This window comes from Diaphorina citri, unplaced genomic scaffold (assembly GCF_000475195.1).
Source record: "Diaphorina citri unplaced genomic scaffold, Diaci psyllid genome assembly version 1.1 scaffold1035, whole genome shotgun sequence".
Taxonomy (NCBI): Eukaryota; Metazoa; Arthropoda; class Insecta; order Hemiptera; family Psyllidae; genus Diaphorina; species Diaphorina citri.
Window position 1 is genome coordinate 68,520 of NW_007378465.1, and position 25,271 is coordinate 93,790.

General features: G+C 40.8%; 1 protein-coding gene and 1 long non-coding RNA gene across 2 annotated transcripts; both read left to right on the forward strand.

Moving 5' to 3' along the window:
• The first annotated feature begins 702 nt into the window (after positions 1-702).
• LOC103513853 lies at positions 703-24,290 on the forward strand. The gene is made up of 25 exons (XM_026826942.1): positions 703-1,224; positions 3,588-3,744; positions 4,376-4,529; positions 4,813-4,941; positions 5,603-5,826; positions 6,311-6,428; positions 7,249-7,344; positions 7,739-7,887; positions 9,378-9,561; positions 10,017-10,076; positions 10,434-10,484; positions 11,092-11,224; positions 12,011-12,186; positions 13,157-13,342; positions 13,998-14,059; positions 15,903-16,050; positions 16,496-16,624; positions 17,976-18,124; positions 18,536-18,719; positions 20,003-20,098; positions 20,491-20,639; positions 21,506-21,689; positions 23,346-23,456; positions 23,771-23,923; positions 24,132-24,290. Exons 2-25 carry the CDS (start codon positions 3,680-3,682, stop codon positions 24,288-24,290), a joined length of 3,249 nt encoding a protein of 1,082 aa, XP_026682743.1. The 5' UTR covers positions 703-1,224; positions 3,588-3,679.
• Positions 15,903-16,614, forward strand: LOC113469333. The gene is made up of 2 exons (XR_003392783.1): positions 15,903-16,050; positions 16,496-16,614. It is a non-coding gene; the product is annotated as an uncharacterized LOC113469333 (long non-coding RNA).
• Positions 24,291-25,271: the final 981 nt, after the last annotated feature.

The following is a 25,271-nucleotide window of genomic DNA, read 5'->3' on the forward strand; positions in this document are numbered from 1 at the left end:
TTACAGAGTACCAAGTTTACAATACCTATGTATATGTAGAATAGCTATATTCACAAGGCAGAGAATAGCTATACGTACCTATAGTATACGCAGAGACGAGGTTCCAAATATTAATCCGAAGTTTTACAAGCCAGCTAACTTGAATACCTATACGGTACCTACTATCAGTGTATAGTTTCCTGTGTTGAGTGTCTAGCATATTCCCGATGTTTAAGTTTTTGTTATCAAGTGATAATGCTCGCCGTTTTACAAAACAATAATATCATAGTGTTTTGATATCGAACAACATAGGTAGGCAGTGTCAATAACAAATTTACCAATAGTGTAGATAGGTTGATAAGTGTTTTTTTTTATACCTCATTTAATTTAAATTTGTTTTATTTATTTTTAAATTCTGAATAAAATTATTACTTTGTAAAAAATTATTTCTAATTTTGTAAAAAAAAAGTAAAAAGAAAAAAAGCTTTGTGGTGATGCCTATTGTATTCTTTTAACATCTCAAGGTAGGTTTATGTTTATCTTGATTTCATTTGTGATATTGTTTGGTTTTTGCTGGAAGATAATGAATATAATGATATAAAAAAATCTTCATTCATCTACATATCATCAAAATTTGAATTTACCCTGCTCTCCTATAGCTGTAGATTTTTTTTTTTTTTTTTCCCCATGGGAAGTCCACTATACGAGCTGTTCCACTATACATGCTGTTCCACTATACGAGTACCAAGTTTACAATACCTATGTATATGTAGAATAGCTATATTCACAAGGCAGAGAATAGCTATACGTACCTATAGTATACGCAGAGACGAGGTTCCAAATATTAATCCGAAGTTTTACAAGCCAGCTAACTTGAATACCTATACGGTACCTACTATCAGTGTATAGTTTCCTGTGTTGAGTGTCTAGCATATTCCCGATGTTCAAGTTTTTGTTATCAAGTGATAATGCTCGCCATTTTACAAAACAATGAAATCATAGTGTTTTGATATCGAACAACATAGGTAGGCAGTGTCAATAACAAATTTACCAATAGTGTAGATAGGTTGATAAGTGTTTTTTAATACCTCATTTAATTTTAATTTGTTTTATTTATTTTTAAATTCTGAATAAAATTATTACTTTGTAAAAAAATTATTTCTAATTTTGTAAAAAGAAAAAAAGTAAAAAGAAAAGAAAAAAAGCTTTGTTGTGATGCCTATTGTTTTCTGTTAACATCTCAAGGTAGGTTTATGTTTATCTTGATTTATGTTTATCTTGATATGGTTTGGTTTTGCTGGAAGATAATGAATATAATGATATAAAAAAATCTTCATTCATCTACATATCATCAAAATTTGAATTTACCCTGCTCTCCTATAGCTGTAGATTTTTTTTTTTTTTTTACGCAATGGAATGCTCAAGAGATGAGATAAAATTTAGCACCCAGCCTAGTTGACTTGGAGGGGTTAGATTCCCGCCCGTGGAGAACTTTATCCTCATAAATAGATAGGGTTCGTTCTAGGAACGACTGGCTTTCTAATATAACCAGTCCTCCTTGGTTGTTACAGTTCCCTCTACTTAGGTGGTCTATTATCTCAGACTAGTGTTCAGTTTGCTATGCAAGGTATGTGTAAGTGAGTGTCCACAACGGCGACCATAGACCATGAACCATTGACGTTAGCCTAGACCTTGGACCATCGACCTTCGCACGAGTGTACGGTTTCAGTAGCGACCATCGACGGGGTCGACTATGTGTGGACACAGCTCAAGGTTCAAATTATATAAGCTGGCTTTTTCCTACCCTGTCCACCTTCTCACTCCTAATTCAGGATGATAAGACCTCCGTTGTTACAATTTCGTTGTATATTTTGATTGGTTTGAAAAAATACTAGGCTCAATATCTGCGAGGCCGGTACAATGGTCGAGCTATGGTCAAGGCTCCGTTGAGGACGCTTCTTTTCACTAGCATTGTTTGTTTATTTTCTCTTGGGTCGGGACTAGGCTATGGTCGATGGTCAATTCTCCGTTTTTGAATGCCTACTAAGAATCTTTTGGGCTTTCAGGGGTTCAATAGTGGCCCTTTTTCTTGAAGACCTTGGGTCGCATAGAAGTAGCTATTAGGTACTGAATTGCTAAAACATGATATTAGGAAGGTTCTCTATTCATATGCTAGATATTTGTGATCGCGTGACCCAAAACGTATTCCTTGGCATCCTTGGTCCAAATAAAAATAATCAAAATAATTATAATGCTCCATTTAACAATCTCAGTGGCGTAGGTATACACTTTTTTTTATTTTTTAGGGGGTCCCCTCAAGGTTTCACCTGGGGCCCTTTTGGGTATGGAGTAGATTGAGGAGGGGGGAGGGGGCGTAAGCTTCAAATTTTTGTACCCATATAACGACATTTGGGGGTCCCCCAACTATCCCTGTGGGGCTGCTAAATGCCGGTTGGGGTATACGCCAGTAGAATATCTAGAATAATAGAAGTTTCATAGTTTACTTTCTACCACAAGCTCAATGGTAAGTGTATGACTGTATATCAGATTCCAATTTTCCTGTTTCCTGTTTTTGGCATCACTATAGGTCCATTATATGGGTACTTTATAGTAACTTATTAGTTAAATATGTAAATGCCCATTATAAGTATGTACCAACTTACTTGGTTGATAAAATTTAATGTTGGAACAAACATAGATACCTACCTGGCTGTTGTTTAATTTTTATTACCTACCTATTTATTAGTAGGTACTGTGATCGCGTGATTCAGTTGACTGATATTCGTTTCAACGCTCGCATTACCATAGTTATTAGTTATTTAGTGAGTAATGTTTTCCGGGTTCTAAAATCAGAACAAACCAATATTGAATTCCACGTGTCGGTCATTATTGCCAAACCAAAAGTAGGTAACCATTTTGCTAATTTTCAACAACCAACTTCCCTTATTTTTATACCTAGAACCTATCTAAAAAAAAAAAAAAAAAAAATCATCTTATTAAGGACGACATTTTGAGCTGAGGCTGAGTGCACCCCGAAAACCGCCAGAAGCACGTGATATATCAGACAGTCACCCGTCCAAATATACACCAAGTACGACGTTTCTTAACTTGAAAGTTCCGTCCAGGTACCTACATTCAACGTCGCATTAGCCTTTGTCTATACTATAGGTATACTTTGTCTACTAGAACAAAACAAAACATAGACACAAACAGAAAAGTAGTCATTGTCAAGATCACTCACTTATGTCACTGCATTACTTCACTTGCATTACGTAGGTGCAAGTGACGTGCGTTATAGTTAATAGTTTCCTATATCTACTTAGGTACAATGGACCTTGCAAATGTTATAATTTGTGTCTGAACATAGTCGACCGGCCGTCGATCGACATCGATCCACATCGATTTTACAATAAATTAACATCAATCGTTGACTTCTTTAGTTCAGTCAACCTGCCTTGGTGATGAAATGGTCAAGACCTTTGCCTGTCCATCACGATTTCATGGGTTCAATCCCATCAGAAGAGCGAGATATGCAATCCTTAAGATCCTCGAATAAGTTTTTACCTTTGAATACAAATTCCATTTCCCTTCACTTTTATGTCCCACAGGCCATCCAGTAGTTCATTTGAAAGCTGTCCTCACAAAACCAATCGACTGACCATCTCTCATAACAACAATATCTGTGTCTACGTATGTCAAGATGAAGTCCAAACTACTGAGTACAACCAGGACAAGTGTCATCTACTTCCATCTGTCACAGAAAAAGTAAGTAACTACCTAATTGAGGGAAGAAAGTGAGCTTGAAGTTTTAGCTCGACAAAATAGCAATTTTCAACTTTGTATGTTATTCCTGTATTTCCCCTTTATCGGTTGGGTAATTGTATTTTCGAACTTGTCGACCCCACTTGAGTGGGAAAAGACAATGTAAAAGAAGAAGAATTGTATCTTTGAACATCGGTTTCTTGTTTCTTGGGTCTGTTAGGATCGGTACTTACCTATTTTGAGAAACACTGTTTCCGAGATGGGTCAGACCAGGCGAGATCTACGTAGTATATATGCCTGTTATACCGGGTCCACAGCGTCCACACTTTAGCAACACGTTGCGGTGCAAAAGTGTGGACTCGGCATTATACAATCACGCACTGAAGGAGTGACGAGTAACCACATAGTATTTGGTTGACAGTTTGACAGATTATACCCACAGGGAACTATAGTACCTAACACACAGTGAAAAATACATGACAGTACTGAGATAGTTATTGGCGTATTGGCGAGAGCTCAAGAATTTTAATTGCAAAATTGCAGACCACATGCGTCTAATGTAGGAGTTGTTTCATTGCTACAAAATAAAAACGGCGGTGAAACAATCATCTTAAAAAAAAAATGTGTACTCCAGTTTCAGCTATGTTCATGGGGCAAGCAGTATCAAATTTGTGACGGATACCATCGGTCAACTTGTAGACAAATCTGCGGAGAAATATGGGAGCACAGAATCCTGTGTGGACGTCCGGAATAATGTGAGGCTTACCTTTGAACAGGTGCATTCACAGGTGAGTAACAGTGAATCCTTGAGGATGGGAAAACTATTTTCGAAAAACTCAAATGTTGGTAGCTTGGTCATTATGTAGCAGGTCATTCTCCCAAAAACCCGAAGTTTTATTTAGGAAAGGAGGACAAGGAGTAGGTACCACCTCTGTTTCGCGGAAGATCGGTCGAATTTTCAGCGACCGATCCAACAACAATGTCAGGACTTACCATCAGGCATCTTGTCTTTAGAAGAAGCTGCGTCAGAGTCAGAATCTATCAGTATATGCATCTCGTCTTTTCTTTCAGGCCACCGAGTTAGCTTCGGGTCTGTTGGCTTTGGGCTTCAAACCCGGAGACCGTTTGGGAATATGGGGTCCGAATTCGGCACAGTGGCAGATCACAAGTTTGGCAGCATGCAAAGCAGGACTCATTATGGTAGGTAAGAAATGCATTGAAACGTAAAGTTCTCAAACACAAAAAGTCCACTCTGAGGCTTAGGTATAGGGGGAACTGCCGCAAAAGTTGGGTTAAGCTCATACAAATCTACGAATGGTAGGTAAGAAATGCATTGAAACCTAAAGATACGTCTCCTCCAGTCGAAAGAAGTTGATGGACATCGACTGAAACGTATTAAATATAGCCAGAAGATCAAAAAGAACGAAAGGTCCGAAAGCAAACGAAAGTTTTAAAACAAACTAGGATTGTCCAATAGGTCCCTTGGTAAATGTAAAGATGTGTCCAATAATCTACCGGCCGTCGATCGGCGAGGTGAATCTATGTTGTCCAGGCAGTGTGGACGGTTCAGTCTACATCGATCGACGGCCGGTCGACCATGTGTGGACACACCTTTAGATCTTCAACGTACATATTTTTTTTTTCTTTCTTTTTCATCCTTTTCTATTCAGTTGCTCCAAAATAGTGGGAGAATGTCGAACGATTTTTCGTTTTCAGTCTAAATATACTCGAATCAGTAAGTATTCTTTTTTGCCTTGGTCTTGAACTTTCCTACCCTTTCCTTTTTCCTTTCCCTTTCCTTTCTTCCCTATTCGAGCAGGATAAACAAGTTATAGTCTATTCTATTCTTCTTGTCTTTCAGGTGGATTTGAATCCAGCCTATCAGAGCCAGGAGATTCTCAACTGTATCAAGAAGGTCAACGTCAAGGGCATAGTGGCAGATGAGACCTTCAAGACGCAGAACTACTACAACCTGGTCAAAGCGGTTCTGCCAGAGATCGGCGAAACAGCCGCCAGTACGCCGATCGCATCCAAGCAGTGTCCGTATTTCACTCATCTGATCATCGACAGCGAAAAAAGTCTCAAGTGAGTTGAGTATTTATTTACTTTTAAAACTATTCGTACATATAATTTATCGGGGACTGCTTCTCCATGGAAGAAGTCTACTATTGTTCCTGGATCACCCAGGAACAATACCAGACTCCTACCCCCTGCCAATACTTTATTCACAAATTTTCACGAGTTATACTTTTACCTTTACATAGGTAATAATCTTTAATTTGGTATCTAATTTTTTTTTTTTTTTTTTTGCACGATAGTCCCTGCCAATACTTTATTCACAAATTTTCTCGAGTTATACTTTTACCTTTACATAAGAATCTTTAATTTTGTATCTAAAAATTTTTTATTTGCACGATAGTTGTATAGTTGTGTATCTATCATCGTAGTCAATTTGTAGTTGATATAAAATTTCAGAAATTTACTGTGATCCTGAGTCTAGAACCTGGGTTGAGTTATACATAGAACCTCGGTGATATTGACCATCCTTGTTGTCATCTTTAATTTTCAGTGGTGCCTTCAGACTAAAAGACGTGGCTCAATCCGGCAATAGAGAATCTCTGGATGTCATTGACAAGGTTTTAACTACAACGCAGCCCGATGATGGATGCCTCATTCAATTTACGTCGGTAAGGAATTTTTTAGTAAAACCCCAGTTACCAGACTCCTACCCCCTGCCAATACTTTATTCACAAATTTTCACGAGTTATACTTTTACCTTTAGGTACATAAGAATCTTTAATTTTGTATCTACAAACTTTTTATTTGCACGATAGTTGTAGTTGTGTATCTATCGTAGTCAATTTGTAGTTGATATAAAATTTCAGAAATTTACTGTGATCCTGAGTCTAGAAGCTGGGTTGAGTTATACACAGAACCTCGGTGATATTGACCATCCTTGTTGTCATCTTTAATTTTCAGTGGTGCCTTCAGACTAAAAGACGTGGCTCAATCCGGTAATAGAGAATCTCTGGATGTTATTGACAAGGTTTTAACTACAACGCAGCCCGATGATGGATGCCTCATTCAATTTACGTCGGTAAGGAATTTTTTAGTAAAACCCCAGTTTTACCCTCTATTTGGCAACAAGACCCGTCTCCTCAACGTCACCTGGCCTGAGTGGGGACAGGGAAAGCCAGCAGCACGCGATCACCTAGGTGTCCTAAGTGGTCACCCATTCGGATACGAGCAACGTTGCTTAACTTCAAATCACCCATCTGGAACTGTTGCAATCAAAGTTTTATCGCCCGCACACGCCTTTAGCAGTGTTCAATTTTAGTGTAGAGAGCACAATGAACTTTTGGTTTAGAACGTTTTGATTCCTGACTCAATGGCACTCCCAACTAGATTCGTAAAAGCTTAACCCATCCTTGGCTGTTTGCCCCTACATTTAAGCCTCGGAGTAAACTTATTGTGTATGAATCACTCCCAACTATGTTTCAATTTCAGGGGACGACCGGATTCCCCAAGGCAGCATTCTTAAGTCATTTCAATATCGTAAACAACTCCAATATCGGAGGCCGGAGGTTGAACTTTCACAAAAACGTAAGTTTACAAGTTAACGTTTTTGTTCAACTACATCTTACAGATCTACATAAATGATATCAAGAGATGTACCTAATCAAATATAGGTACCTAGATCAAGTTTTCAGATGTCCTTTTTCTCATATTGGTTAAAGACCGCGATTTAGAAGTCGGAGTTGTCTTCAATTCTGGATTGAACGGGGTATTAAGACTACCTATTGAGTATACCTAATTCAAATATTGATCTCAATTCTAATTTGGTCAACGTCGTTCTAAGTACCTTTTAGCAAGATCTAGTCCAGAAGCACGAAAAACCAATGTGCAAGTGTACCTTTTTTCGATATTCATAAAAATCAGGACCTGTTCAAATACATAGATAATTTGATAACATCTATACTTCCTCCATCACTTACAGCACCAAAGGATCGCAGTCCAGGTTCCCTACTTTCACGTGTTTGGCCATGTGTACGGGATTCTCACCAATTTGCTATTCGGATCAACACTCATCAACGCATCACCCACATTTGAAGGAGAAGCAACCATGAACATTTTGGACAAGGAAAAGTAAGTTCAAATATCGTCCACATCTGAGAGTAAGCGAATATATTACTTCTTCAAAACTTCATCACATAAAAAACTTCTTATCAGTTTGAAGAACCAAGTAGGCTTCCCTGCCGAGTTCCCCGGCTGAATAGCGAGGGATGTCCTTTGTGTGAGGAAGGCAGCGGCCCACCTCTGTGGCTAAGTGGTTAAGAACACTGACTCACCATTAGGAGTTACTACATTCGAATTTCGGCCGGGGCGGAAACTTTCTTGCCAGTGACAAATCTAGAATAATATAAGTTTCATAGTTTACTTTCTACCACAAGCTCAATGGTAAGTGTATGACTGTATATCAGATTCCAATTTTCCTGTTTCCTGTTTTTGGCATCACTATAGGTCCATTATATGGGTACTTTATAGTAACTTATTAGTTCGCAGTCCAGCTACTGGCTTCATGGAAGCACCACAGGCGTCCAGTATGTTTGCCAGAATAAATTGTACACATTTGAAGTTATACGACTTGCGTTTAAATTGTACACATTTGAAGTTATGAAGACTTGCGTTTTGTTCAACTGGACTGGAATCTTACTGAGCCCCAGTGGTAATCCAGTCATCAAGTCACGGTTACTCCAATGACACTTATGCCCATTATAAGTATGTACCAACTTACTTGGTTGATAAAATTTATGTTGGAACAAACATACCTACCTGGCTGTTGTTTAATTTTTATTACCTACCTATTTATTAGTAGGTACTGTGATCGCGTGATTCAGTTGACTGATATTCGTTTCAACGCTCGCATTACCATAGTTATTAGTTATTTAGTGAGTAATGTTTTCCGGGTTCTAAAATCAGAACAAACCCGGGTTATGTTTTTTAGGTCTATAAAAAACGTCTTCTAAGTTGGAAGAACCAAGTAGGGTTCCCATGACCGCTGCCGAGTTCCTCCGCTAAATAGCAAGGGATATCTTTTGAGTGAAGAAGGCACTTTGAGTTATTCGCTATGAAAACTCATTTTGATATTTACTTCATTCCCTTTAAGTTACTAGATTCGAATTTCGGCCGGGGCGGAAACTTTCTGACCAAACTTTTCCAGTAGGCAGTCCATCTACTGGCTTCATGGAAGCACCACAGGCGTCCAGTATGTTTGCCAGAATAAATTGTACATATTTGAAGTTATACAGACTTGCGTTTTGTTCAACTGGACTGGAATCTTACTGAGCCCCAGTGGTAATCCAGTCATCAAGTCACGGTTACTCCAATGACACTTCAGGGACACTTTTAGCTAAATCTCCTTGAGCTATTTATTTCTCGGCAAAGTCACAGCTTTGGTTCGGGGTTGTGTTTTTTAGGTCTATAAAAAACGTCTCCTAAGTTGGAAGAACCAAGTAGGGTTCCCATGACCGCTGCCGAGTTCCCCCGCTAAATAGCAAGGGATATCTTTTGAGTGAAGAAGGCACTTTGAGTTATTCGCTATGAAAACTCATTTTGAGATTTACTTCATTCCACAGGGTGACAAGCATATACGGAACTCCGACCATGCACGCAGACATAGTGCACCGTGCAAGTCAGTTGTCGGAAGACGAAAGGCGGCGTAAATTCGCCACTGTAGACTACACGATCAGTGGAGGCGCTTCAATTTCCAGACAACTGATGAAGGCCCTGCAGGAAACGTTGTACCTGAAGAAAGCTGTTGTGAGTAAATAAGTCGTTTTTCCGTGTCCGTAAGGCAGGTACCTACATCTCTCACGGTATGGTGTTGGAAGGACTGAGAACTCGTTCCCACTTGAAAAAATCGTGTCCTGTGTAGTGGGAATAGGTACTATCATTTAAATTACATTTCCTAAAGGACATTCGGAAAAAAAAATGGATAAAACTCACGTCAAGCGGTAACAGGCTCTTGGGGTTTAAAACACCTTGGACAATATCTCGTCTTCTCTTTCAATGTCCAAATGAGACAGATGATCAACCTCAATAGAGTAGTGGTTAGTGCACCTAATTCGGTTCTGAAGGTTTTGTTCGTTTGGGTCCGAGCCAAATAGCTGAATAGCCAGCGGCAAAAGTGCGTGTTTCCCACAGATCACTGAAGTTAAGCAACGTTGTTTAAACGGGTGAGACATTCAAGTGTTTGTACCCTCTGTACCCCGCAGTGTGCCTACGGTATGACGGAGACAAGTCCTGCCACATTCCTGGCACTTCTGAACGAGAAGGATGAGTAGTGAATCCTTGAGGATGGGAAAACTATTTTTGAAAAACTCAATTGTTGGAAACTTGGTCATTATGTAGCAGGTCATTCTCCCAAAAACCCGAAGTTTTATTTTCACGTAGATAGCTCTTATCGATGTTTAACAACTCTCAACCCTTGTTTATACCTTGCTATAATTCCGTTCTTATCTGACAGACACCTGTTCATTTTCCGGCATTATAATTACCTATCATTTAGTACTGAGATCCTGTTTTCCACATTTATAGCTGTTTTGTCTCCTGTAGGTATTACCGACCAATATCACAATTTGATAAACGCCTGTAATTTTGTTGTTCCGTTACTTATCAGTTTATGTATGAAGGATGAGGAACATTGCTACAATACCGTCGGGCACATCATGGATCATGTAGAGGTGAGTGCTACAACACAGTCGGATACATTATGGATCATGTAGAGGTGAGAAGAAACTCTTCTATTTGTAACTCGTTAGATTTTGATTTCGATCGGGCTCTTAAGGGTGTTTTACTGAAGAGGAAGGAGGAGACGAAGACGAGGAAAAAGATGAGGAGGAGGGTTGTAAAGAAGAGGAGGAGGAGGAGGAAGAAGAAGATGAAGAAGAAGAAGAAGAAGAAGACAGAAGTCCATTATGAAATATGAATATTAACCTTTTGCGGACAGATTCATGTGTCACATGAAATCATGGTTCCGCCATTATGGTAGGAGAAATATAACTTAAATCTGGCGCAGTGAATCCTTGAGGATGGGAAAACTATTTTCGAAAAACTCAAATGTTGGTAGCTTGGTCATTATGTAGCAGGTCATTCTCCCAAAAACCCGAAGTTTTATTTAGGAAAGGAGGACAAGGAGTAGGTACCACCTCTGTTTCGCGGAAGATCGGTCGAATTTTCAGCGACCGATCCAACAACAATGTCAGGACTTACCATCAGGCATCTTGTCTTTAGAAGAAGCTGCGTCAGAGTCAGAATCTATCAGTATATGCATCTCGTCTTTTCTTTCAGGCCACCGAGTTAGCTTCGGGTCTGTTGGCTTTGGGCTTCAAACCCGGAGACCGTTTGGGAATATGGGGTCCGAATTCGGCACAGTGGCAGATCACAAGTTTGGCAGCATGCAAAGCAGGACTCATTATGGTAGGTAAGAAATGCATTGAAACGTAAAGTTCTCAAACACAAAAAGCCCACTCTGAGGCTTAGGTATAGGAGGAACTGCCGCAAAAGATGGATTAAGCTCATACAAATCTACGAATGGTAGGTAAGAAATGCATTGAAACCAAAAGATACGTCTCCTCCAATCGAAAGAAGTTGATGGACATCGACTGAAACGTATTAAATATAGCCAGACGATCAAAAAGAACGAAAGGTCCGAAAGCAAACGAAAGCTTTAAAACAAACTAGGATTGTCGATTGTCCAATAGGTCCCTTGGTAAATCTAAAGATGTGTCCAATAGTCTACCGGCCGTCGATCGGCGAGGGAAATCTAGGGATGTTGTCTGGGCGGGCCCGTGGCCTAGCGTTTAGAGGGCAGACGCGCTACCCTCCAAGATAACTAGGTTGGCGTATTGACTGAAAAATCTCTGTAGTAAGATCGAACATTAGAGAGACTCAGATTATTTTCCTCAGCCTGAAATTTTGAGTTTACTACCTGCTTTTGCCGTCCTATACAATCCATTGTCTGGACTCTCCAATAACGGCTTATCGTGATCGTTTGAGAACGGCTTATCGTGATGGTTTCAGATGCACAAGTCTATACGGAACGCCCACCATGTATGTAGACGTCCTAGCAAAGGCCAGTCGGTTGAGTGAGGAGGAAAGACGAGAGAAGTTCAAATCCTTCGTTTGAGAACGGCTTATCGTGATGGTCCAATAACGGCTTATCGTGATGGTCCAATAACGGCTTATCGTGATGGTTTCAGATGCACAGGTGTATACGGAACGCCCACCATGTATGTAGACGTCCTAGCAAAGGCCAGTCGGTTGAGTGAGGAGGAAAGACGAGAGAAGTTCAAATCCTTGGAGTTCACAGTGAGTGGGGGAGCAAGCATATCACCCGATCTGCTCAGGAATATAAGAGAAGTGCTTGGACTCCACAGAAGTATGGTAAGTCGGGGTGCACTCAGCCTCGTGATGACAATTGAGTAGCTACTTTAATCGAGTATAGACCAGTGGCGGCATTACCAGTGTAAAAAGAGGATTGAAAAATTCTCTTGCTAAACCATTAATATGTATCAGCACCTAAATGAGAAGTATGACGTCTCTTGTCACCCACCTGATAAGGGCATACCACGTGATGGACATGCTACAACACGACACCATAAAAAGATAAGAGATTGATTTCGGAAACCACCTCAACTAACTGCCCTAATATCGTGCCTGAGTATGTTTGTTTTGGGAGACTCCAGACAATGCTTTATTTTGGTAAGGCCAGTCACTCACTATCAAATAGACTTGATCAGGTCCACCTTGCAGGTCTATCTGATACCTGATGAGCACACGCACTATCAGGTAGACCTAACAGGTACACCTGATCAGGTTCACCTGTCAGGTCTATACCTGATATTGAGTGGCTGGTCTATTGTTGACTTTCTACAGCAAGTGAGTATTATTACGGTATGACTCAAATTATTTTGCTAAGGCCAGCCACTCACTATCAAATAGATCTGATCAGGTCCACCTGATACCTGATGAGCACACACACTATCAGGTAGACCTGACAGGTACACCTGATCAGGTTCGCCTGTCAGGTCTATACCTGATAGTGAGTGGCTGGTCCAATTGTTGATTTTCTACAGCAAGTGAATATTATTACGGTATGACTCAACAACTCCCCTAATATCGTGCCTACCTGGTATATTTTTATGAGAGACAGAGAGTCGAGACAATTCTCCAGTTTTGCTAATTATCTGGTGTTGATTTTCAGCAAGTGTATGGCATGACGGAGACAAGTCCTGTGACATTCCTGCATGACTCAACAACCCCCTAATATCGTCCCTACCTAGTGTATTTTTATGAGAGACAGAGAGTCGAGACAATTCTCCAGTTTTGCTCATTATCTGGCGTTGATTTTCAGCAAGTGTATGGCATGACGGAGACAAGTCCTGTGACATTCCTGCATCCTGCTGACAATGAAGTGTGTCGAAACACCGCACACACTGTGGGCAAAGTTCTGGAACACACTGAGGTAAGATACATAGTTGAAAAGTTGAAATCTCGAAACACGGCACACACTGTGGGCAATGTTCTGGAACATATTGAGGTAAGGTAGTTGAAAAGTTGAAATCTTGGAATGAATTAAGTACTAACGTTAATAGAGAGAATCGCTCCATTTATTAAAACAAACGAGGCTGTTAGCATCAAGTTGATTGCTTATAAGAAGAATTAGAAGTACAATACTGCATACCACCATACCAATTGGAAGAACCATTCATAAAATCAGTACTGCTTACCACATACCAATCGAGAATCCTTACAATTCTTCTTCTCTTTACGTATTGATCACGAAGTGTTTCGTGACCGAAAAAGCACGTCCTATTTGTATTCATAAGGTCAGTCACTCACGCTCATGAAATTGAAACATGTGTGGCGGAAAAAGCTTCAGACCGAGGTCTCTCAGACGGTCTGACAGAAATAGGTCTCGAGCCTTTTCCGTAACACACGTTCTGACTGTCAGACAAACCTAGAAACTGGTTCCAGACGGGCATAGGTGTATCAGAAGGTCTGAGCGCGAGTGGCGGACATTGAAGATTAGTCTGAACATAGTCGATCGACGAGATGAATCTATGTTGTCGAGGTAGTGTGGACGGTTCAGTCGAATCGATCCACGGCCGGTAGACCATGTGTGAACACACATTAAGGCCTCTGAACGAGTGAAGGCCATCCAAGACCAGAACCAACCTTGTTTTCTATTTCAGGTGAAAGTCGTGGACAGTGACAACCGAATGGTACCGTATGGACAGCAAGGGGAGCTGTGTAAGTGAGTGTCCACAACGGCGACCATAGACCATGAACCATTGACGTTAGCCTAGACCTTGGACCATCGACCTTCGCACGAGGGTGTCCACAAGGGAGTCTGAAACATCCTGTTTATTTAGATACGCTTGAAAATTTTGAGATTAGAATGTTATCAAAAAATTATACAAAACCATTGACCATCGCAAAAAAAATACTAGGCTCAATTTCTGCGAGGTTCGTACAATGGTCGGAGCTATGGTCAAGGCTCTGTTGAGGACGCTTCTTTTCACTAGCATTGTTTGTTTATTCTCTTGGGTAGGGACTAGGCTATGGTCGATGGTCAATTCTCCGTTTGTGAACGCCTCCTAAGAATCTTTTGGGCTTTCAGGGGTTCAATAGAGGCCCTTTTTCTTGAAGACCTTGGGTCGCATAGAATATCAACCTAATTATAAGTAGCTATTAGGTACTGAATTGCTAAAACATGACATTAGGAAGGTTCTCTATTCATATGGTAGATATTTGTGATCGCGTGACCCAAAACGTATTCCTTGGCATATGGCATCCTTGGTCCAAATAAAAATAATCAAAATAATTATAATGCTCCGTTTAACAATCTCAGTGGCGTAGGTATACACTTTTCCATTTTTTAGGGGGTCCCCTCAAGGTTTCACCTGGGGCCCTTTTGGGTATGGACTAGATTGAGGAGGGGGGAGGGGGCGTAAGCTTCAAATTTATGTCCCCATAGGTATAACGACATTTGGGGGTCCCCCAACTATCCCTGTGGGGCCGCTAAATGCCGGTTGGGGTATACGCCAGTGACAAATCTAGAATAATAGAAGTTTCAGAGTTTACTTTCTACCACAAGCTCAATGGTAAGTGGTAAGTATATGAAATGGTCTGTATATCAGATTCCAATTTTCCTGTTTCCTGTTTTTGGCATCACTATAGGTCCATTATATGGGTACTTTATAGTAACTTATTAGTTCGCCAGTAGAATATCTAGAATAATAGAAGTTTCATAGTTTACTTTCTACCACAAGCTCAATGGTAAGTGGTAAGTGTATGACTGTATATCAGATTCCCATTTTCCTGTTTCCTGTTTTTGGCATCACTATAGGTCCATTATATGGGTACTTTATAGTAACTTATTAGTTAAATATGTAAATGCCCATTATAAGTATGTACCAACTTACTTGGTTGATAAAATTTAATGTTGGAACAAACATACCTACCTGGCTGTTGTTTAATTTTTATTACCTACCTATTTATTAGTAGGTACCTACTGTGATTGTGATCGCGTGATTCAGTAGACTGATATTCGTTTCAACGCTCGCATTACCATAGTTATTAGTTATTTAGTGAGTAATGTTTTCCGGGGATACCTACCTGGCTGTTGTTTAATTTTTATTACCTACATACCTATTTATTAGTAGGTACCTACTGTGATCGCGTGATTCAGTAGACTGATATTCGTTTCAACGCTCGCATTACCATAGTTATTAGTTATTTAGTGAGTAATGTTTTCCGGGTACATGACAGTACTGAGATAGTTATTGGCGTATTGGCGAGAGCTCAAGAATTTTAATTGCAAAATTGCAGACCACATGCGTCTAATGTAGGAGTTGTTTCATTGCTACAAAATAAAAACGGCGGTGAAACAATCATCTTAAAAAAAAATGTGTACACCTTGTAGTTTAGAACAGGGGTGAGTAACCTGTATGTTGCGAAGAGACGAGTCAAGATAACTTAAATGTCTATAACTACCTATTTATTTTCCAAGTCATCAATACTTATATTACATAGGCGAATACATAATATTGGGATAGTAAAATTCAACGCTATGTTTATGTGTACTCCAGTTTCAGCTATGTTCATGGGGCAAGCAGTATCAAATTTGTGACGGATACCATCGGTCAACTTGTAGACAAATCTGCGGAGAAATATGGGAGCACAGAATCCTGTGTGGACGTCCGGAATAATGTGAGGCTTACCTTTGAACAGGTGCATTCACAGGTGAGTAACAGTGAATCCGTTTCAGATATCTCATTTCAAAGTACCGCGACACATCGAGTTTGTTCAAGACTTTCCCAAAACAACATCAGGCAAGATTAGGAAGTTCATGCTCAAGGAAGCAATGGAGAAGAGGTTGAATGTATGACCATTTGAAGAATATGACCAAAATCCAAATTCGAGGACAAGGAGTAGGTACCACCTCTGTTTCGCGGAAGATCGGTCAAATTTTCAGCAACCGATCCAACAACAATGTCAGGACTTACCAGTTTTATTTAGGAAAGGAGGACAAGGAGTAGGTACCACCTCTGTTTCGCGGAAGATCGGTCAAATTTTCAGCAACCGATCCAACAACAATGTCAGGACTTACCATCAGGCATCTTGTCTTTAGAAGAAGATGCGTCAGAGTCAGAATCTATCAGTATATGCATCTTGTCTTTTCTTTCAGGCCACCGAGTTAGCTTCGGGTCTGTTGGCTTTGGGCTTCAAACCCGGAGACCGGTTGGGAATATGGGGTCCGAATTCAGCACAGTGGCAGATCACAAGTTTGGCAGCATGCAAAGCAGGACTCATTATGGTAGGTAAGAAATGCATTGAAACGTAAAGCTCCCAAACACAAAAAGTCCACTCTGAGGGTTAGGTATAGGGGGAACTGCCGCAAAAGATGGGTTAAGCTCATACAAATCTACGAATGGTAGGTAAGAAATGCATTGGAACCTAAAGATACGTCTCTTCCAGTTGAAAGAAGTTGATGGACATCGACTGAAACGTATTAAATATAACCAGAAGATCGAAAAGAACGAGAGGTCCGAAAGCAAACGAAAGTTTTAAAACAAACTAGGATTGTCCAATAGGTCCCTTGGTAAATGTAAACATGTGTTCAATAGTCAGAAAAAGTAAGCACCATCTATTGGTAACCCTCCTGTTTCAATTACTTTCTGGATACTTCCTAAAATTCTATTTACCTGCCCTAAATCTGCAATCTTTCATCCTGATTTTTCAAAAGGGTTTCATCGAGTTAACTGTAACTGCTAAGGTCCTATCATCCCGAAAGCGAAGAGAGAATGAAGACAGGATAGGAGAAAGCCGAATCCGCGACCTAGCGCTTTTTCGACCAAAATCCAAATGCTTCTGTCCATGGGTTTTAACGTCACTGTGCCTTTGATTGCTAAGGTTTTGAATGACTGGGGTATCACCACCCTTTCGGTGACAAGCTACCAGCCTCCTCAGGTTAAACTCACCCAGCCTAAGTGTGGACAGGAAAAGCCAGAGGTGCGGGATTGTCCAGGCGGACACCCCTCCGGATAGAAACCACTCGCAACGTTGCTTAACTTCAGTGATGCATTGATAACTAGTGCACTCATCGCTGCTGATGGCTTCCATATTAATGAATTAATGATGGATTGTGTGGGGATGTTGGGAATAATACCCGATCGTAATACCTGCATGCCACCCAATTTTAATCACTGTTAGGTGTTATGTGATTGTGCATGCTAATAAATTTTATTAGCATATTTATCACTTTCAGCAAAAAATATGTGGGTAGGTTATGAAACGTTAGGTACCTACTACATTCTGCCAGATTTAAATAGTGGAAAACACAGCCAAAATTCTACCTTGTAGGTGAGGGTCTTCTGACAAATTTAATTTATGTGATTATGCTGATACCGGATAACCAATACTTTCACACACTAGGTCCTTCTCAACTTTCTGTTACACTCTGTTTATATTTGCTCTCAGATTCACCGAGTTTGCATCCAAGTGCCATTCTTTCAGATAGTGGAAAACACAGCCAAAAATCTACCTTGTAGGTGAGGGTCTTCTGACAAATTTAATATATGCGATTATGCTGATACCGATTAACCAGTACCTTCGCACACTAGGTCCTTCTCAACTTTCTGTTACACTCTGTTTATATTTGCTCTCAGATTCACCGAGTTTGCATCCAAGTGCCATTCTTTCACATCTACGGTCACGTGATTGGAATTCTGGGTTCGCTCAGCTCCGGTACCACTCTGGTGGTTCCTTCTCCTTCTTTCAATCCAGATGCTTCTCTGGTAGCCTTTGAAAAGGAAAGGTATGATGACCAGAAACACAGCATACATTTTGAAAATATATGTAATACTTAGAAAGCATAACTATGAGAGAAGGAAGACAGGATAGGCGATAGGAGAAAGCCAGCCGTTTCGAGAACGAACCTCATCCTTTCAGGATAATATCCACCCCGGGCGGGAATCGAACCCGTGGCCTAGCGCTTAGAGGGCAGACGCGCTACCCTCCAAGATAACCAGGTTGGCGTATTGACTGAAAACTCTCTGTAGTAAGAGAGACTCAGGTTATTTTCCTCAGCCTGAAATTTTGAGTTTACTACCTGCTTTCGCCGTCCTACACAATCCATTGTCTGGACTGTCCAATAACGGCTTATCGTGATCGTTTGAGAACGGCTTATCGTGATGATCTAATAAACGGCTTACCGTGATGGTTTCAGATGCACAGGTGTATACGGAACGCCCACCATGTATGTAGACGTCCTAGCAAAAGCCAGTCGGTTGAGTGAGGAGGAAAGACGAGAGAAGTTCAAATCCTTGGAGTTCACAGTGAGTGGCGGAGCAAGTATATCACCCGATCTGCTCAGGAATATTAGAGAGGTGCTTGGACTCCACAGAAGTATGGTAAGTCGGGGTGCACTCAGCCTCGTGATGACAATTGAGTAGCTACTTTGATTGAGTAGAGACCAGTGGCGGCATTACCAGTGTAAAAAGAGGATTGAAAAATTCTCCAGGCTAAACCATTAATAATATTATGTATTAGCACCTAAATGGGAAGTATGGCGTCTCTTGTCACCCACCTGATAAGGACATACCACGTGATGGACATGCTACAACACAGATGACACGTTAAAAAGATAAGAGATTAATTTTGAAAACCATCTCAATGCCCCCTAACATCGTGCCTAATAGTATGTTTGTTTTGGGAGAGTCGAGACAATGCTTTAGTGTATGGCATGACGGAGACAAGTACCTGCCTCGGTGGTGTAGTGGTCAAGGTGCTCGCCTGGTAAACAGGAGGGCGTGGGTTCTATCCCAGCCGAGGTATGGAATTTTATCCTCATATAATTTGAGAATTTGACCACAATATTTTGCTAAGGCCAGCCACTCACTATCAAATAGATCTGATCAGGTCCACCTGATATCTGATGAGCACACACACCATCAGGTACACCTGATCAGGTTCGCCTGTCAGGTCTATACCTGATAGTGAGTGGCTGGTCTAAGTGTTGATTTTCTACAGCAAGTGAGTAATTTCGAGAAAGACCGCTCAACGTCTGCCGACGACACCGGGGCATATTTCATGGCTCTTTTCGGAGAGCACCTCGCATCTTTTCGAAATCATTCGGGGATCGCGTACGCATGTATAGTAGGTATGTCTCTGAATAACGGATACTCTGTAGTTTTTTGCAAACAAATCATTCAATAAATCATTAATAAACATTAATATAAATTTATAATAATAAAAAAAAACGGGAACCGCTCGGAATGCTTAAAATATGACCTTTTTTATGACCTTTTAGAAATTTTTGGCATTTTATGACCTTTTCCGAAAAAAAAGCTAAAATATGACGAAATAGTATGATGTCATGACAATATGACATTTGGTTGTCTCTGGTGATCACCCATCCGGATACGTGCAACGTTGCTTAACTTCAAATCACCCATCTGGAAACGTTGCAATCAAAGTTTTATCGCCCGCACACGCCTTTAGCAGTGTTCAATTTTAGTGTACAGAGCACAATGAACTTTTGGTTTAGAACGTTTTGAGACATTCCTGACTCAATGGCACTCCCAACTAGATTCGTAGAAGCTTAACCCATCCTTTAAGGCTGTTTGCCCCTACATTTAAGCCTCGGAGTAAACTTATTGGGTATGAATCACTCCCAACTATGTTTCAATTTCAGGGGACGACCGGATTCCCCAAGGCAGCATTCCTAAGTCATTTCAATATCGTAAACAACTCCAACATTGGAGGCCGGAGGTTGAACTTTCACAAAAACGTAAGTTTACAAGTTAACGTTTTTGTTCAACTACATCTTACAGATCTACATAAATGATATCAAGAGATGTAATCAAATATAGGTACCTAGATCAAGTTTTCAGATGTCCTTTTTCTCATATTGGTTAAAGACCGCGATTTAGAAGTCGGAGTTGTCTTCAATTCTAGATTGAACGGGGTATTAAGACTACCTATTGAATATAATTCAAATATTGATCTCAATTCTAATTTGGTCAGCGTCGTTCTAAGTACCTTTTAGTTTTAGTAAGATCTAGTCCAGAAGCACGAAAAACCAATGTGCAAGTGTACCTTTTTTCGATATTCATAAAAATCAGGACCTGTTGAAATACATAGATAATTTGATAACATCTATACTTCCTCCATCACTTGCAGCACCAAAGGATCGCAGTCCAGGTTCCCTACTTTCACGTGTTTGGCCATGTGTACGGGATTCTCACCAATTTGCTATTCGGATCAACACTCATCAACGCATCACCCACATTTGAAGGAGAAGCAACCATGAACATTTTGGACAAGGAAAAGTAAGTTCAAATATCGTCCACATCTGAGAGTAAGCGAATATATTACTTCTTCAAAACTTTATCACATAAAAAACTTCTCAGTTTGAAGAACCAAGTAGGCTTCCCTGCCGAGTTCCCCGGCTGAATAGCGAGGGATATCCTTTGTGTGAGGAAGGCAGCGGCCCACCTCTGTGGCTAAGTGGTTAAGAACACTGACTCTCCGTTAGGAGTTTTTTTTTTTTAAGTTTCCATTTATATTTCATCGACAAAAAACTCAGAACATACATTTTTCATATAAATGGTATACCCACCCGTATAAGCAGAGCTTGTGCCACGGATGGGGAGTTCATTTATAATATTTATCTAGCTTTAAGTTACTAGATTCGAATTTCGGCCGGGGCGGAAACTTTCTGACCAAACTTTTCCAGTACTCCAGTAGGCAGTCCAGCTACTGGCTTCATGGAAGCACCACAGGCGTCCAGTATGTTTGCCAGAATAAATTGTACACATTTGAAGTTATACGACTTGCGTTTAAATTGTACACATTTGAAGTTATGAAGACTTGCGTTTTGTTCAACTGGACTGGAATCTTACTGAGCCCCAGTGGTAATCCAGTCATCAAGTCACGGTTACTCCAATGACACTTCAGGGACACTTTTAGCTAAATCCCCTTGAGCTATTTATTTCTCGGCAAAGTCACAGCTTTGGTTCCGGGTTATGTTTTTTAGGTCTATAAAAAACGTCTTCTAAGTTGGAAGAACCAAGTAGGGTTCCCATGACCGCTGCCGAGTTCCCCCGCTAAATAGCAAGGGATATCTTTTGAGTGAAGAAGGCACTTTGAGTTATTCGCTATGAAAACTCATTTTGAGATTTACTTCATTCCACAGGGTGACAAGCATATACGGAACTCCGACCATGCACGCAGACATAGTGCACCGTGCAAGTCAGTTGTCGGAAGACGAAAGGCGGCGTAAATTCGCCACTGTAGACTACACGATCAGTGGAGGCGCTTCAATTTCCAGACAACTGATGAAGGCCCTGCAGGAAACGTTGTACCTGAAGAAAGCTGTTGTGAGTAAATAAGTCGTTTTTCCGTGTCCGTAACAAGACCTTTGCCTGTCAATCAGGATTTCGTGGGTTCAATCCCATCAGCAGAGCGAGATATGCAATCCTTAAGATCCTCGAATAAGTTTTTGCCTTTGAATACAAATTCCATTTCCCTTCACTTTTATGTCCCACAGGCCATCCAGTAGCTCATTTGAAAGCTGTCCTCACAAAACCAATCGACTGACCATCTCTCACAACAGCAATATCTGTGTCTACGTATGTCAAGATGAAGTCCAAACTACTGAGTACAACCAGGACAAGTGTCATCTACTTCCATCTGTCACAGAAAAAGTAAGGAACTACCTACCTAATTGAGGGAAGGAAGTGAGCTTGAAGCTTTAGCTCGACAAAATAACAATTTTCAACTTTGTATGTTATTCCTGTATTTCCCCTTTATCGGTTAGGTAGGTAATTGTATTTTCGAACTTGTCGACCCCACTTGAGTGGGAAAAGACAATGTAAAAGAAGAAGAATTGTATCTTTGAACATCGGTTTCTTGTTTCTTGGGTCTGTTAGGATCGGTACTTACCTATTTTGAGAAACACTGTTTCCGAGATGGGTCAGACCAGGCGAGATATACGTAGTATATATGCCTGTTATACCGGGTCCACAGCGTCCACACTTTAGCAACACGTTGCGGTGCAAAAGTGTGGACCCGGCATTATACAATCACGCACTGAAGGAGTGACGAGTAACCACATAGTATTTGGTTGACAGTTTGACAGATTATACCCACAGGGAACTATAGTACCTAACACACAGTGAAAAACACATGACAGTACTGAGATAGTTATTGGCGTATTGGCGAGAGCTCAGTAAAATGTCTAAAGATGTAGATAAAGGGGAGTAGGAATAGTGGAAGAGGAAAGAAGGAAGAGCAGTAGGATATGACAAGGAGTAGAAGTAAGAAGTGGACGATAAGAAAAGAAGGAGAAAGAGGATTAAAACAAGCTGGGTCCGTCCCTCTGGGATTTTTTTTAGCCCCTAGCTTATTCGATCGTGATTAAAGAAAAACAGTACCTATGTACCTACCTAATTTGTTTAAAATTCAGGTTATTATTATTCTTGATTTGATTTTTTGATTTTACTTTCATGTAATGATTTAAAATCAAGACTAGAGCCCGTTCTCCCTTTATTCCCAATATAATGTTTAAGTCACCCATTCATTTTTTACAAGTGGAAAAAAATATATTAAGGAGGAGGAAGAGTAGAAGAAGAGGTGGGGAGAAAAGAAGGAGGAAGAGGAAAAGGATATAAGAGCCTACCGACCGTGTGAGGGGGGCCTTAAAGTCTACCTTTAAATTACATTTCCTAAAGGACATTCGGAAAACAAAATCGGATGAAACTCACGACAAGCGGTAACGGGCTCTTGGGGTTTAAAACACCTTGGACAATATCTCGTCTTCTCCTTCCATATCCAAATAAGACAGAATGATCAACCTCAGTAGAGTAGTGGTTAGTGCACCTAATTCGGTTCTGAAGGTTTTGTTCGTTTGGGTCCGCGCCAAATAGCTGAATAGCCAGCGGCAAAAGTGCGTGTTTCCCACAGATCACTGAAGTTAAGCAACGTTGTTTGAACGGGTGAGACATTCAAGTGATTGTACCCTCTGTACCCCGCAGTGTGCCTACGGTATGACGGAGACAAGTCCTGCCACATTCCTGGCACTTCTGGACGAGAAGGATGAGGAGCATTGCTACAATACCGTCGGGTACATCATGGATCATATAGAGGTGAGTGCTACAACACAGTCGGATACATTATGGATCATGTAGAGGTGAGAAGAAATTCTTCTATTTGACTATTTGTAACTTGTTAGATTTTGATTTCGATCGGGCTTTTAAGGGTGTTTTACTGGGGAGGAAGAAGGAGAAGAAGAGGAAAAAGATGAGGAGGAGGGTTGTGAAGAAGAGGAGCAGGAGAAAGAAGAAGAAGAAGAAGAAGAAGACAGAAGGCCATTATGAAATATGAATATTAAGATTGGTTTAAATTTTAAAACGGATGAAAGGATCTTCAATTTTCCACTCTCTCCTCCTTTTCTTTTCAGGCTAAGGTGGTGGACCACAATAATCGCATAGTTCCATTCGGCACTCCTGGAGAGCTCCTGATTCGAGGCCATTGTAATATGTTGGGCTACTGGGAAGACGAACAGAAGACCAAGGAAACTATCGGACCAGACCGGTGGCTCAGAACAGGGTTAGTGTGAATTTAGCAAAAGAAGACGAGGAAAAAGATGAGGAGGAGGGTTGTAAAGAAGAGGAGGAGGAGGAGGAAGAAGAAGATGAAGAAGAAGAAGAAGAAGAAGAAGACAGAAGTCCATTGTGAAATATGAATATTAAGATTGGTTTAAATTTTAAAACGGATGAAAGGATCTTCAATTTTCCACTCTCTCCTCCTTTTCTTTTCAGGCTAAGGTGGTGGACCACAATAATCGCATAGTTCCATTCGGCACTCCTGGAGAGCTCCTGATTCGAGGCCATTGTAATATGTTGGGCTACTGGGAAGACGAACAGAAGACCAAGGAAACTATCGGACCAGACCGGTGGCTCAGAACAGGGTTAGGGTGAATTTAGCAAAAGCAATAGACACTTCTTTTCAGGGATTTCATAGAGGGAACTGTAACCACTGAGGTCTTATCGTCCCGAAATCGAAGAGAGGAGGGTAGGATAAAACTAAGCCAGCCGTTCCGAGAACGAACCTTACCTGTTTAGGTTAAAGTTCGCCTCGAACGGAAATAGAATCCGTGACCTAGCGCTTTGTAAGGTGTATGCCCTACCCAAGCTAACTAGGCTGGCAGATTGGGTTGTCTGGCTAGGGGACGTTAAACAGAAAGACGACTAGCGTCTGGCCGTGGGACTATAAACAGGGAGGAGAACAGCTAACCCTAACCAGCCTAGCAAGCTGGCAGTTCCTCAGAGGGTTGTCTCTGCTTTTAAAGACCAAGTACAAGTCCTCACGATGGTTGACTGCGGTTCAGGACGAGTGAGCCAATTTAACATGGCTAGAGCTAGAGACCATCACCCCAGTGTATAGCAGATACAAAAAGACATCTTTTCTTTATTCTGCTATCGCCATTCGGCGAAAGCTAAAGCCGCTACAACAACAACAACAACAACAACAACAACAACAACAACAACAACAGCAGATTGGGTTCTTTTACTCTTTAGTCTCGTATTTACATTTTCGACACTCCAGAAAGATGTAGCTCAAAGTTTTCCCATAATACTGTAGGTGATTTCGTTCATGATAGCCACACTGCCCTCACGTCACGTCAGCTCACTTGATGTGATAGTAGTATGTTTCTACCTTTAGTCTGCTCACACTAGAGACAGCAGTATACTCGCGTGACATGTACAGACTAATATATTCATTCTTGAAATAAAACATTGTGCCCGTCATATGGACTACACACTAGAGACAGCAGTATACTCGCGTGACATGTACAGACTAATATATTCATTCTTGAAATAAAACATTGTGCCCGTCATATGGACTGGCTCATCCTTCCACCAAAAAACGAGACGCACAGTCGGCCTAATTACCTACGA

Excerpts from the sequence above, each read along its gene's own strand:
- LOC103513853 (XM_026826942.1), top strand. The coding sequence starts at position 3,680 with ATGAAGTCCAAACTACTGAGTACAACCAGGACAAGTGTCATCTACTTC. Across the intron at positions 4,942-5,602 it reads GCAAAGCAGGACTCATTATG|GTGGATTTGAATCCAGCCTA; the intron begins GTAGGTAAGAAA and ends CTTGTCTTTCAG. Across the intron at positions 18,720-20,002 it reads TTGGACTCCACAGAAGTATG|GGGACGACCGGATTCCCCAA; the intron begins GTAAGTCGGGGT and ends TTTCAATTTCAG.